Below are 15,917 nucleotides of genomic sequence, written 5' to 3' on the forward strand. Positions count from 1 at the left end.
CACTGCAGTACATTAAGTACACTGCAGTACACTTAGTACATTGCAGCATATTAAGTACACTGCAGTACATTTAGTACACTGCAGCACATTTAGTACACTGCAGTACATTTAGTACACTGCGGCATATTAAGTACACTGCAGTACATTTAGTACACTGCAGCATATTAAGTACACTGCAGTACATTTAGTACACTGCAGCACATTTAGTACACTGCAGTACATTTAGCACACTGCGGCATATTAAGTACACTGCAATACATTTAGTACACTGCGGCATATTAAGTACACTGCAGTACATTTAGTACACTGCAGCATATTAAGTACACTGCAGTACATTTAGTACACTGTAGCACATTTAGTACACTGCAGTACATTTAGCACACTGCGGCATATTAAGTACACTGCAGTACATTTAGTACACTGCGGCATATTAAGTACACTGCAGCACATTTAGTACACTGCAGTACATTTAGTACACTGCGGCATATTAAGTACACTGCAGTACATTTAGTACACTGCAGCATATTAAGTACACTGCAGTACATTTAGTACACTGCGGCATATTAAGTACACTGCAGTACATTTAGTACACTGCAGCATATTAAGTACACTGCAGTACACTTAGTACACTGCAGCATATTTGTACTTATGCAGCAGATTAAGTACACTGCAGTACATTTAGTACAAAACAACATATTTAGTACACTGCAGTGCATTTAGTATACCGCAACATATTTAGTACACTGCAGCATATTCAGTATACCGCAATATACAGTATTAAGTACACTGCAGCACATTTAGTAATATTTTGTAATATCGCAGTATATTTACTAAGATCGCAGTATATTTAGTAAGAACACAGTATATTTAGTAAGAACACAGTATATTTAGTAAGAGCGCAGTTTATTTAGTAAAATCGCAGTATATTTAGTAAGATTGTAGTATATTTAGTAAGATCTCAGTATATTTAGTAAGAACGCATGACGTCACGCGAAAATTAAAAATTTGCACAACATGGACATGTGACATATCAAAACACAGCACAATGATGGGAACTGCCCCACGGGTATTATGGTCAGGTCACGTGACGTCACGTGAAAATTAAAAATTTGCACAACATGGACGAATACTTGCGTCAAAGCCAACATCAAAGTTTGTCGCGACGAACTTTACAAATCTAGTTCAGAATTATTGTGCAACATTCTATATGCATTATGTATACCTGCAGAAGTAGTACAGTAACACTGAAGAAATTTTTAGTAACACCACAGGATTAAGTTACACCGTCATAGCTCTGTTACACCACAATATATTCCATTAACAGTGAAGAATCATTCTAGCATTAAGTTAGTTACACCATAATTAATATTCACCAGATGATAATTTAGTAACATTCGGCACATTTTAGTAACAGTGGAGAATATTTCAGACAGCACTGTGTGATATTTTCGTATCACCTCAGGAAATGTCAGTAACACTCACTCAGTAACACTGTGATAAGTAAAAGTTTGATATTTTTAGAGATATTTTAACTAACTGCATAATGTCATTTTTATGCCAATGTAATAAAGAACGTTGTAGCAATTACCCTTTAAATACAACCCCCTCCGATTTTTCAAGAGACTGAAGGGGAGCACCGTTTGTTTGCCGACACAACGTTATTTCCCTGCTAATTTGATGAGAAGACCTCAAAGAACAAACAAATATGGATAAAACCTCACTTCCTGGTGGCGGTGTAATTGCAGAGGCCCTTGTTCTAAACAAGCATTCATCCAAATGAGCCCCTAATTGCCACATCTGTTAACCCGCTAAAGAGGTCGCACATCTGCTAATTGGCACAAACAGGTAGCAGATGTACTCTCCACGGCTGGGCATCTGCCAATTAAAACACGAGATCCAAATGAGCACTGATTAGACACGGTGTGAGGGAGTGAGGGAGGGAATGAATGAGAATATTTTAGCACATCTGAATTGAGACATGTGTTCGCCTAAATGTATTTACGCATCCATTTATTTCGGCTAGAGCAAACGTTCTCTGGAGAACGTTGACCTAATCCAGGATTCGGGAAACGGGAGAAAACGGTTACTAGTTACATTAGAGCAGATAGCAATCTGTAGTCAACGGAGAAAAAGATAAACAAGAAGAAATCCAAACGTACGATAATAATAATTTTAATTCATTTACAAGAAGCAGTAATGTGTGATATTTACAAGCAGAGAGAGAGAGAACACAGAGAAAATTCTATAATCGTATTCGTTACCGTTCGTCGGCCATTTTAAGGTTATCTTTCTACATAAAGCATGATAAGCTGTGTTGCAGGAAGTGAAACAATGCCTTTTTCTTTTCACACCCTCTTACTGGACTCGCTGTGCTCAGGTGTAGGGTTTGTGTGCAAACATTGAGTACATTTGAACAATCCTGAAAATCAAGTTTGCGACTTGGAGCAGACGGAGTTGTACATATGACTTAACGTATGTTGAATGTTAAGAATGTTCAAGTTACTTAAAAAGAATCTTTTTGACATTAAATAAATAATGTAAAATACGTTGTGTTTAAAACAGTCCAAATCTTTTAAAAATAAACTATTACAAAAATAGACATACATCAATATAAATGATTAGGGAATACTGCTAATCGGTAGGGTATAACAGCTATAAATATATCTTCAAACTGTCCTTCATGAAGTTGCTCTGAATCTCTGAAATGAAAGTCCATGAATTCCGTCCATTTCACTCAGACGCTGAATTAATATTTCTGGAACAGACATGAAATGAACCCACATAAGATAAACCATTCAGCTCATTCGTCTGAAACATAAATGACTCTTTCCATTACGAGTTGTGTGTGTGTCTGTGTGTTAATATGAATTAATATGAATATCTTTCTTATGTATAAAGGTCAGGATAAATGTCAGGGAAAAAGAGGCGGAGTTTCAGAGAGTTTATACAGAACTTTGTCCTGCTTCTGTTACGCTACATACAACACTACTGAACATGTTGTACATTACCTTTTTGGACTTTCCTGTACAAATGTACAATTTCTTTTATCGCACCGCATGTTTCCTGTGTTATAATTCTGTAATTATCCTTTTGTCTTTCTACTTTACTCAGATAGAGCTCCATTTCTGAATCTGTACCAAAGTTACTGGTTATTATTATTATTATTATTATTATTATTATTATTATTATTATTATTATTATTATTATTATTATTACCTTCATTTGCTTATAAATAAAGTCGACGAAGGCGGTCATGTTTCCGTAAACGCCCGGTCGGTTCCGGAGAGCACAGCCTTGACCCCAGCTAGTGTCTCCCACCAGCCACCACAGAAAATTCTGCGACGTGACTAGAGGACCACCGCTGTCCCCCTAAAAAAAAAAAAAAAAGAAGATTAAAACATTATCAATGACATCTGTATGGCAATTTAAAGCATTTCTTTAAACCTGTGTCGGATGCTGACCTGACACGAGTCCACTCCTCCTGCCAGATTGCCTGCGCAGATCATGGTGTTGGTGAGTTGGCCGTTATAAACCTGTGAGCTGTTACACACCGCCTGGCTGATCAGAGAGATCTGAGCCTCACGTAACTCATTGGAGGCAGAACCTTGAGAAGAACATTTAGCAAAAGATTGCTTACATCTTTATGTTTCACTCGTCATATTTTGTGACATATACATTACAGCGCAGTGAAATGCTTTCTTTGCATGTCCCAACTTTGGAGATTAAGGTTCAGAGCGCAGGGTCAGTCATGATACAGCGCCCCTGAAGCAGAGGGGGTTATCTACAGTATCTTGCTCAAGGGCCCAACAGTGGCAGCTTAGCCATTCTGGGGCTTGAACCCCGATCAACAACCCAGCGCATTAAGCACTTAAGCCACTGCACCATCACTTTTGTACGACTGGAAAAAACCTTTAAGTATCTAAGATGTAGTTCTTCTGTAGATCTGCACCTGTGTATGTTCGTACCTTGCATCACAGTCGTCCCCCATCCAGTGACGTAGTAATTTCTTGATGTTGAAAAGTCGAGCCCGGTGTTTGGCAAGCACACTGGTCTGATGTTATCTAAATTGGGAAGAAAAAAAAGGGTGAAACTCTGTGAAACTACTTCCTGTTTTCACTTCAGCTTGAAATAACGTGCTGCAAACCACAAAAACAAGAGGTGGTTCTGCTGTGGAAAAAGTTAAAGTCTTGATTAAAATTTCAGAGACATCATAGATATTGTGTTATTTTCTTTCAATGTAAGGTTTAAATCTTTGCACTTTGATCCAAATTGTGAACTTTTGAAAATTTTGGGATCGTCAATTTTCTGTGCTTATAAAACATTGTTTCATATGGATAATTTTTTATGTAAAATTGTGATTGAAAATGTTTCGTTGAAATAAAGTCAAAACAGTAAAAAAAAAAAAAAAAAACACTGTGTTGCTCAGAAATTGTTCGCAAATTTATAAACCATTTCATAGCATGTCTTTGAGAACTGTAATATTATAACTGTAAAAATATAAAAATCTAAGTCTTACAATTTTCCAAAATTGTATTCTAATTTTTTTTTGGCCTTTTAAGTGTCTTTTTAAAGTTTTTATTTGTTTTATTTTATTTTATTTTATTTTTGTTTTACAAATAAAAAGAATGGAAGGAAAATGACTTAAATGAATTCAAAATTAAACATTTTAAATTGAAAAATTTCATAAAAATCTGAATTCAAAGATATTTTAAACTATATTTTTGTTTTTTAATATTTTCAGCATAAATGAAAACAAATAATAAATACACTAAAGTGTTTTTTTTATTTAGGCGTAGCAGAAATGTGTTTGAGATATAAGACTGTGATATGATTTCTTTTCTCATATTATCTGCATCCAGGTTTTTTCCTTTTTTACTGCAACTCACTGGACATTTTTAATGGCGTCCAGAGTTTCATCAATGCAACATCGTAGTTATTGGTGTCAGCGTCGTAGTTGGGGTGAGAGATGACCGTGCTGACCGAGCTGCCGGAGGAATAGGACATCTGTGCGAGGGTCAGATAACCGGCGTACACTGTCCACTGACTCGGAGATGAATATCTGCAAGAGTGTCAGCGCGTGAGAACGGAATCAGAAAAAAACAAAAACACACACAAAACGGAAGGAGAGATCATCCTTACGCGTGTACGCAGTGAGCAGCCGTGACAATCCAAGACGGCGTGATGACGGATCCTCCGCACATGTGATGCCCGTTGACCTGCAGACTCACCTGCCATGGCCAGCGCCCCAGACTGCTCACCACCGTCCCTCCGATGATACGTGCACCAAGAGCTGAAGAGCTTCCACAGTCTACGACATAAGGAGCAATTCATAACCAAGCACCAAGTGATATTAAACAAGTGACAAAACTTCCTTGACCATATTAACGAAAACTGGTTTGTGATTGTTTTTTCTAGTTAAACATTGTTTTGGGGTTAGCTCAGCATTTCTGTTCAGGTTCACTGCTTGGTGCTGATGACTCAAAACTATTTTTCATGTTCCACTGAACACTGAATAAACCATTTACCGATACACTTCAGGGTCACCGCCGTTTTCGATGGACAGCTCGTGCTGGAAGGAAAAGAGGTGAGTAAATCAGATAAGTAAGAAGAAGAAGAAGAAGAAGAAGAAGATTAACAAACATACTTGTTGACTTATTTTATTTTTTAAGAATGGCTTTCGTCCATTATGAATTGAATTGTTGTTGTTGTTTTTGTTGCTGTTATAGTAATATTTTAATATTTATATATAATCCTATAATATCCAAACATTGTAAAACAAAAATGTAAAGAAAACAATTCAATAAATCAGTAATAAAACAAGACGGTATAATGTCTGTGGTGTCTTCTTGGGTGATAGATAGATAGATAGATAGATAGATAGATAGATAGATAGATAGATAGATAGATAGATAGATAGATAGATAGATAGATAGATAGATAGCTTGTGAGTCAAATTAGGGTCATTCTATCCATATGTCTGTCTGTCTGTCTGTCTGTCTGTCTGTCTGTCTGTCTGTCTGTCTATCTATCTATCTATCTATCAGTGTCTGTTTTATGTGAGACATTTTCCTGTGTTCTGAAACCCAGTACAGAATCTTACTCAGTCACATGATACAGAAGATAGAAGTTCCACACAGTTCAGGAGTTGAATAAAATTCTGTACATTTCTATTTGTTTTTAAAGACAAACAGAAATACTTTTCTTTTGAAAGATGTTTCCTTCCTAGTTTCTCTGTTTTATTGAGGGGTTTTTTTTTCAGCCTTCCTACAGCAGAGTTAACAGACCACGCTCACTTCTGGTTACCATCTGAATATGAATACAGATGCAAATATCCGGAGCACTTCATTATACAGTAAGGAACCCAGATGGGCCAAATTTAAGTGACTTTAACAGCAACAACAACTAGATTAAAATTTAGGAGCAATTCTACAGTATATTAAAATGTGAAACAGACCTGTTTAACAGAAAACTGCTCACAGATCCTAATCCGAGTGCGCTCGAGTAATCGGAACTGAGGGCCACGTAGCCGTCTGCTGCGCTGGAGCCTGGGTTTATAGTCCCATAGCTAACATAATCAGATCTGTAAGAAGAAGACCAACAACCACAAAACCATTACACCTGAGATCTTTCGCGTCCAAGGCTTGTTCAGACAGGTCATGATTTACAGGAAGTGTAACATGTTCTCACGCTGAATATCCAATCTGCTGGCACGCTTTCGTCCCGATGGTGTCGCTCCACCTGTCTGAACACACCACCTTCCATTTTTGGTCTGAGTTTGAAAAACTCTGGAGCATGAAATTCGGACCGTAGAAGCGTACTGAAAAAAAACAACAACAACAACAATTTATGGAAATGAAAAGAATTATTATTCAGTGCTGGATATGATTATGAGTCTTACAGCACTGGGCCTCGTCCTCTCCGCCCGGACAATCCGTCTGTCCGTCACACCACTGAGACGAACTCACACACGTGCTGCTCTGTCCACACTTCTGTCCCAGCATACACACTCCGGCCACTGTTTTAATCACACAAGTACACACACATGCCCATCAGACCGACCTGGAACACCACGGATCAGTCATCTTTGTTCTTACTGATGTGTGTCGAAGTGACGACTCATCTCTTACCAAAGTACCAGACCAACACGGCCGCGACTGCCACAACGATGAGGGCGAAGATGACCGCCGCGGTTATGCATAGACACCGAACTTTGCTGACTCCTGTAAGAAATAAATACACCTCAGTGAAAGTTTACCCTGTGACCTACTTTCATTTTACGCTGAAAGAAAAACAAGGCTATGGCTTTATACAGAACCTTTGAGCTAACGGATCTGTTAGTCATTTATAATGACATGGGAAATAATAAAAAGTGGGGATTCTGACGCTGTGAACCGAAATGGTGCCAAAAGAAATACATAAAGGTACAAGATAAAACAATGGTTTTCATGACTTCATGTATTCGTAGAGAGAGAGAGAATAAAATCCGGAAAATTACTCGATTTGTTTTCTTATATGTTCATTCGTTCATTTTCTACCGCTTATCCGAACTTCTCGGGTCACGGGGAGCCTGTGCCTATCTCAGGCGTCATCGGGCATCGAGGCAGGATACACGCTGGACGGAGTGCCAACCCATCACAGGGCACACACACACACTCTCATTCACTCACACACACACACACTACGGACAATTTTCCAGAGATGCCAATCAACCTACCATGCATGTCTTTGGACCAGGGGAGGAAACCGGAGTACCCAGAGGAAACCCCCGAGGCACGGGGAGAACATGCAAACTCCACACACACAAGGCGGAGGTTGTGAATCGAATCCCCGACCCTGTGGAGGTGTGAGGCAAACGTGCTAACCACTAAGCCACCGCGTCCCCTATATGTTTCAATCAGTATAGAAATTTCACAACATTCAATAATAGATATTTTTTTTAACTAGAGAAGTGATCGAATGGCTCTATTTCGCATCCAAACTACGTATATCAAGTAAAAAAACAAACAGAATCGAGGCAACTTCAGACAAACATTCTGCCTGTTTTTAGATTTTTTTCAAGCTTTACATCGTGGTCTTCTGACAGATCACGTTGCTTCATTCAAGCATTTATCACTGGCAACAGAAACAAAACTTGAATAGAGTACAACATATATCCAAAAGCTGGTTTTTATTAAGATATGTAGCTTCTCTTATTGTTAAAGATGATAAAGATTGAAAATATAGCAGACATAAACGACAAGTTTGGAGTCTTTGTACCTTTGCTTGTCGCTGTGGTCTGTATAGGATGTCCGGATGTGATGATGTATTGCGTGTTTAAAGGAGGTGCGGTCGCAATTGTGGGTGCAGGTACCACGTTGTGGTACAGAGGTACAGTGGGATAATACGGCGGTGGATTTCCAGGCATTTGTACTGGAGGTCTTTCTTCTCCATTATAAAATCCATAGTTTATATGAGCGGAGTTATATTGCATCTGGAAGAGAAGACGTGATGAGGAGGCATTACAACAGACAAAACACACAAAACATATAGCTTGGCCAAAATATAATGCAATGACTAGAAGTATATAGAAGTATAAATAGCAACTGAGTCATACAGTGATACTAAAACATGTTGGACAGCGAATTGGACCGGTTTGGTAAGTAACATCCAGAACAGAGAAACGTAACCCGATGATGTGGTAATTACAAATCTTTAAACCAAGGGACTTACTGTATATGACCGAGCACAAATAAACCGGACTTGACAATAGACTTTCTTAGAACTCAGGTCACAGCTAATCATTAACACAATACAGTAAACAAGTGACTGAATGGACATGAAAAGAAACGTTTCGTTCCTCAGGTTCCACCCCATAGTTGTTGAATTCTCAGTTCTGATTTGAGTGATGTATTAACCTGATAAAATAATAATATCCAACAGGACGTGCATTTATTGGACAACAATCCACATCAGGGTGGTGCGACATTCCTGAACTAATATTTTGATGGCAATTACCGTGTTTCTTGTAGCTACTGTCACGTCTGCGAGTTACAGAAGCCAGCTCCAGTTCTCACTCACGCTATAGCAGCTTCTCGTTTTTTGATTTAAACAGTAATTGTAGGCGTGTGAGGATTATAATTACAGTTTATTTTAAGGTTTAATTAACAGGTTTAAAACCTGACAAGAAGACGTGGAACCGGTCTGCGTTGGATCCGGCAGGTTGGGAGATGAATTTAAAACCAGTCTAACGTAAATATTAGCTTTCTTACTACATACTAAAGAGACCTTCATAGCACACGTCATTGCCTCGTAAACAGAACAAGGACAAAACCACAGCATGAGTCACTTTATATGAATATGTTGTTAATACAAACTCTAATTATGTCTAATAGTATTATTATTATTATTGTTATTATTATTATTATAAATAAATAATTAACTTATAGTAACAATGATTACAGTTTTGTGAATAACAGTGGCGTAGAATTTTTATGGAATAATAATAATCTCAACCGATGTGTTAATGTGCAGGATTATATCTATTAAATAAAATAATAATAATAATAATAATAATAATAATAATAATAATAATAATAATAATAATAATAATAATAATAATAATAATAATATTATATATGCTTAGACACCTACACCTGACCATCACAGATGTAGCTCTTCTTCATTGTATGATTTTGTATTGGACCTTTCAGTTGTGCTCTGGGACTTGCACCCGTTCCAGCATGACTACGGACCGGAGCACAACGTGAGAGCCGTTTATTTCTACATGTATATAAATAAATGAGAAAAAGAAGAAAAAAGTGTGAAAGAACTTAATGGTGTTTTTTTTAAACGAGTCTTGACTGTAACCCTATTAAACACCTTTGGGATGAACTGTGTACCAGCTCTTCTCACCTAACATCTGTACACGACCTCACTAATGCTCTTGTGGCTGAATTCCCACAACCATGTGTCAAAATCTAGTGGAAGAGGAACAGAGGCTGTAATAACAGCAAAAAAGACCTGTGATCAACTCCATGTTAAAGCCTACAGTTTTCAAAGTGACGCTCAACAAGCACATACAGTGTTTGTATATTTAGGGTTTGAATTTGCATTAAACAGAAGGTGTGTTTTTTAAAACACGCTCTGATGTTTATCTCTACAAAAACTTCTCATTTCCTTCAACAGCAAACTTCAACACAGAGTTCGATGCTTTGTTTTTATTGGGACGGTCATCTGCCTCTGGAGCGACGAACACCGCTAATCCAAATGACATTCCTAAAAATTCCCAATTGCTCTAAAGGAGATCGATATGTTGGGGTTTGTTTTAAATACTGTAGGTTAGGAGGAAAAAACTGGATTTGACCTATACAGGTTTCTCCTTTATCCATTTGTCACACCTCTGTAGTTTATTTCCACATGAGCTCCACTTGTTTAACTTGTTATATAGAATTTTAAGAGCTTTAGTCAACAAACCAAAGATCTTTTGAGGACTTTTGGTGGGAAATAAAACTTTCCTGGAAGAATCGACTTCAACTTAAACTGGTTCAAACGTACACCCTGAGCTGCCAGGCTCATAAACATCTAACTAGTAAAACCTATAAAAACATCTATAGCAGTTTACAGTGTGAAACTCATGAAAATTCTATTCTGGATATAATTACAAGGCTGAAAACAAATCAGCAAGAATAAAAGCTGTTTTAAGAGGACTTACCTCTAAGTACTGTTTCTTGTCTCCTGGTCCCTTGTGACTGACCAGCGTTTATCTCCTCCTTTCTCACGCCGTGTGTCCACCTTTCCTGTCGTACAGGTAATGAACAGCCACAGGGCCACACCCTTTCTCGGTGCAAGCGACTGGAGTTTTAAGGCATTGTGCTTCACTTATCACCTCAGAATGAACAGCTCAATCTAAATTAAATATTGACTGAAGTCGGACACGAATATAATTGGACAAATGACAGTGTGACTGTGATTGAATTTCTGAGGTTTCTGATATGGGTGTGTGCATGTGTGTGCGTGTGTGTGTGTGTGCGTGTGTGTGTGTGTGTGTGTGCGTGTGTGTGTGTTTTGCATGTGTATTTGTCAGTCAAATGGGATTAGACTTCAGTGAGCCGAAAATAAAATGAAAGGGAAAAAAGAGACAGATTATTGGGTCTGTCTATCAGTTGAATTTGTTATTCTGTAGATAAATATTATTCGGCCAGGTTGCCAGATTCATTATTTGTTTAATTCAATCGATTATTTCACTTCTTATTTCATTTATTTATTCTTTTTATCTTTTAATACTCTGTACAAAGATACAGATGATTAACGTATACAAGTACAAATTAGGAACATTTTATTTCCTCGTTCACGCTTCTGCTTGCGTGGTGAAACTCGGCCGGTTAAACCGTCTCAGGTTGCGCTCTTCAAGTCTTTCTCAATGTTTCAGGTAAGATGGTGGAAGATGAAAAGAACACCAGGCGTTAATCATTCATCAGATTTTACATTGAGTCACTAGCGGTTGAGATATGCACAGAGTAGCGACAGAAGCCAGGTGTAGGTTTGTAACACTATGCAGTTTTTAATTGACCTCATGGGAACATACAGTAGTAGAGTGCAAAATCTTTATTTGTTTAATTTGTAGCTCTGGTTTGCAGTTGTAGCTATGGATTTTAAGACTTTACCTTCAAAACACTTATTATTGAACTGTTTCACTCAGAAAGTGTCAACTGGGCAACTATAAAATTAAAGTATCGCACTCGGTCTAATACGTTTTATTTTTAAATAAGATGATCTTTTGGAATGAGAACATTTCTGGAAGGAGTCTCCAGTCACAGAGTTTTCCGGCTTCTTCTGTGAAACGTTCAGATGTTTGCCTGAGAGTTGTGAGTCACTGACGGATGTGGAAGTGTTAGTGCGATTGTTAGGGAACATATCAGATGTCATCATGTGCTCGTGTTAGAACAAATTACCCGAGAAGGAAACACACAGAAAAAAAAAGCTTGGCTTTGGTAAAGAAAGTCACAAATGCTGAATCATGTACACGCATGCATGCATGCATGCACGCACGCACACACACACACACACACACACACACACACACACACACGCTAATAAGACGCCACCAGAAGCAGTTTCGAAGAAATTTAATATGACTGCGAGTACAAGTCGAGTGCAAAAGTTTGTGCACCCTACTAATATTATTAGTAGAACCATTTATTTCATATTTTATATACTCTCCTGCCACCAAAAAAAAAATTACTTTGTCCTTACACAAACATGCTCGTTTTGCTCTTGCTTACGTACTTTACCACCATTGACCTTTTCTGACAGGGAATTGTTCTTTCTTTTGCTGTCCGTGGCCTCGCAGCTCACAAAATGCATTTCGGATTTCGCTAAGTAAACTCGGAACAATTTTCATGCTACATGTTAAACCAGTAGCTAGCGATGGCTATTACCTTTGTGCTATGATACATTACACTAAGCCATGTTAACTAAAGTTATGGTAAGTTTAGCTCAAATTTAATTCCTTGGAGACCTAATATTGTCTCGGTAAGTATATTTAAGATATTCATAATAATTGTGTGGTCATGAATCATAAACCTCTATAGATACACGTTATGCAGGTGTGAGGTATTAGTTTTATCTTTCTTAAACTTGGGCCTCTCGTGGTTATCAGCACACGAGAGCAAATAGCTCCTGCTTTTATAGAACAAAACCTATAAGTGCTTGATCAATAATAACATTTGCAACAACAAGGCAAACATCATAAGTAATACAGACTGTTGTGCCCATGATGACTGTATATATATATATATATAAAAAAAATAATAATAAAATCACTAATTTTTGATATGCATTTTTTTTTTTATCTTTTTGTTGTTTGTCTAGTCATGTGGCTGTGTAAGGTCTGGAACTGAAGTATTGAATCTAATATTATTTAAAAAAATTCTTTAAAATTTTAATGATGTCCACAGAGTAGTTATTACAATCTTACATTAACATTAAAAAGATAAAGCTCACACTTTGCTAATTAAAGGTGGGGTCTCGGTTGTTTGAGAAATGCTTCAGAGAACTGAGTCGGGCTGACAAACAAAACTAACGTGTAGCCAATGAGCAGAAAGGGGCGTGTCTTGTCAATATGGGTGGAGAGAGTGTTCAGTGCGCGTGTGTGACATTAGCAGAAAGCGGTTTTAACATCGACATGGAGGATAAAAACAAAGAAAGAAAGCGAAGAAAGACTTACGATAAGGCGAGAAGTAGGACGTGTTAATATAGGATCAGCTTTCCAGCGCTGGAGAGAACTGAAGGAGCAGGAAGTCGACCACATATTCACAGGTTGGAGTTTCCCGAGTCAATAACTCCTGAGCTAAACGCTGTTACTACACAAATAACACCTCTTTTCTATCGTAGTAATGTAGAGAGGCAGCTACAACCGCGTTTTGTGTAGTAACAGCGTTTAGCTCAGGAGTTATCGACTCGGGAAACTCCGACCTGTGAATATGTGGCCGACTTTACTTAAGACGCCGAGGCGCTTTTTTCCTTCTCGATAGGTGAGTAACGTTGGTTTTGCTTTGTTACACAGAACTAATATATGCCTTTGTCCTTTACATCATTATGCTTGTGTGGCATTTTTGCTTGTTTGTTTATCTACAATCGTATTGTTCTTCCCTTCAGCTATGATAAAGACACGTTTCTTTCCATTAGTCGCCTGGGTTACTTATGTATGTGTGGGCGGAGCTATCGATACAGGGGTGGGACCAGTTTGGGTTAGGGGCGTGTTTGTTTTGGTGATTTTATATGTCAACATTGGCTTTCAAACAACGGAGACCGCACCTTTAATGAATGTGTTACTAGCAGAAGAACTGCAGCTTCTCTCAGTGTCTACACTGGATTGGTACAGCTAATAAATTACATAAACAAATGTTTTCCTTATTGTCTTACAGAACATCGAAAGAGAACACTTCAAGAGAAATCTGCAAAAGACCTCCATGGTCAAATATGTCATCAACAAGAAAAGTGGAGAAGCTGAACATTATGAAGTCATTGACATTTCTGTTGGAGTGATAATCATGGACAACATTGGCACTACAGCCCAAGCTTGGTACACTGATGATAGGTGCCATCTATACCCTGAACTTATCTTACCCTAAGGAGCTGAAATACTACTACAAGTTTGTTCAAAAAGTGCTCCTGCAAATGGATGGTGGAAAGCCGTCTCCCAAAGTTCTTGGACTAAAGAACTAAAGAAAGAATCTGTGGTCTATAGGAGAGTATTTGTGTTATATCACTGTTGACTTTGAGTTTTTATTATTTATTTATTTATTTATTTATTTATTTATTTATTTATTTAAATGATTAGATGCGTAACATTGAGTCAGATCAATTTAATGGACTTGATATTGATTTTATTGTTACATATGTATAAAAAATGTTTTTTCAATCATTCCTCGTTGGATATGACAAGAAAATAAATAAATAAAATACTGTTAAATATTTGTCACTTAAAAAAATGGCTCTTACTTTCTCAATACAGGCATTTGTTGAGATATTAGAGAAATATTTGTTGAGAAATATTTTTCATTTTTACTCCGTTTTTGAGTAACAACTGCTTAAACAAATTCGTTTAAAATGATGTAAATCCGACAAATTTTTTTCAGTGCATATATTTATAAATATTTTACATCAATTTTTCCTCTTTGCTTGTAGAAGTAATTCCACTTCTATTGCAACTTTATATTATTTGATTTCTATTCTACATTTTATGACTCAAACAGCCTGGAAGCATTTTGCAGCGTGTTGCACTGTGTACAAATGAAATCAGAATAAAATCTGGAGTAAATCGTTTGAAATTGTTTGCTTTTTTTTTTTTTTAAATCTCTAATGATATAAAAATTTTATCTGCTGTATTCAGGATGGTGTGTGACAGACATTAAGATGAAAAATACTATAAATATATATTTTTAGTATCCTGGATTTTATTGTTTATATGCAGTTTGAATTTACTTACAGATTAATTACAGATAGGACGATGTAAACATGGGATGGTGTTTTCTTCTACACTCACGCATTGATTTAATTTTTGATCGCTGCTGGGGAAATGAAGAACCATTCACATGTAAACAATTGATCACAGTAAATGCACTTACCTGTGTGATCTTGGGTGGTGGGAGGAAACCGGAAAAAACAAAAAACCTGGAGGAAACCCACACAGACGCATGGAGAACATGTTCAAACACTGGGTCCTGGAGTGGAGAGGTTTTTTCGCTTTTTTTTTTTTTTTTTTTTTTAGATAAAACACGTTTACTCTTGATTAGTTCTGTCAAGGACACTAAATGATATAATTATGAATGTACAACATGTTCACTTATACCTGTTTGACTCACTTTGGAAAATAAAAAACTTTGAAGACAATTTGGAACAACAATCAATTCTCTCTCTCTCTCTCTCTCTTTCTCTGTGTAGACTAGGGCTAGATTTCAACATCAGCAGCAGCACCTGTTCCCAATGAAGGATGAGAGTTACGGGACGATGCCGCCCTCTGCTGGTCATTGTATGGAGCTGCAACAAAGAGACCGTTTCCAGACCTTTTAAGTGAGTCAGATCATCAACAGCAACGGCAGAGCAACAAAGGTCGACTCAATTTGATTTCAAACAGCAATTATTTTTATTTTTTTAATTATTTTTATTTTTTTTTACACAAGTCAAACTTGCGATTGCAATATTTTTTTCGACACAGATTATTGTCTTTCTTTGCTTAACTACGGCTGATATTATGGATCAAATCACTCGGCTCATCAACCATATTTGATTCACTTGATTTGATTCAGCTAATTCATTCGGTTGCTAAATGGTTCTTGCACATTTTTTTTATAAACCATATAAACCTTTTTGGAAACTCTTTCCTCTTTCTTTAGGATTGAAAATGGGGAAATCGACAACATGAGTCAGATCATTTG

General features: G+C 37.2%; 1 protein-coding gene across 1 annotated transcript; it reads right to left on the reverse strand.

The window, feature by feature from the left end:
• Nucleotides 1–2,156: 2,156 nt before the first annotated feature.
• tmprss2 (transmembrane serine protease 2) lies at nt 2,157–10,848 on the reverse strand. Its single transcript, XM_027158408.2, has 13 exons — nt 10,691–10,848; nt 8,257–8,470; nt 7,128–7,220; nt 6,899–7,015; nt 6,688–6,817; nt 6,455–6,580; nt 5,526–5,569; nt 5,140–5,308; nt 4,887–5,059; nt 3,966–4,061; nt 3,462–3,604; nt 3,217–3,369; nt 2,157–2,755 (listed from the first exon to the last, which is right to left on the reverse strand). Exons 2-13 carry the CDS (start codon nt 8,468–8,470, stop codon nt 2,747–2,749), a joined length of 1,467 nt encoding a protein of 488 aa, XP_027014209.2. The 5' UTR covers nt 10,691–10,848; the 3' UTR covers nt 2,157–2,746.
• Nucleotides 10,849–15,917: the final 5,069 nt, after the last annotated feature.

Source organism: Tachysurus fulvidraco, chromosome 20 (assembly GCF_022655615.1).
Source record: "Tachysurus fulvidraco isolate hzauxx_2018 chromosome 20, HZAU_PFXX_2.0, whole genome shotgun sequence".
Lineage (NCBI taxonomy): Eukaryota > Metazoa > Chordata > Actinopteri > Siluriformes > Bagridae > Tachysurus > Tachysurus fulvidraco.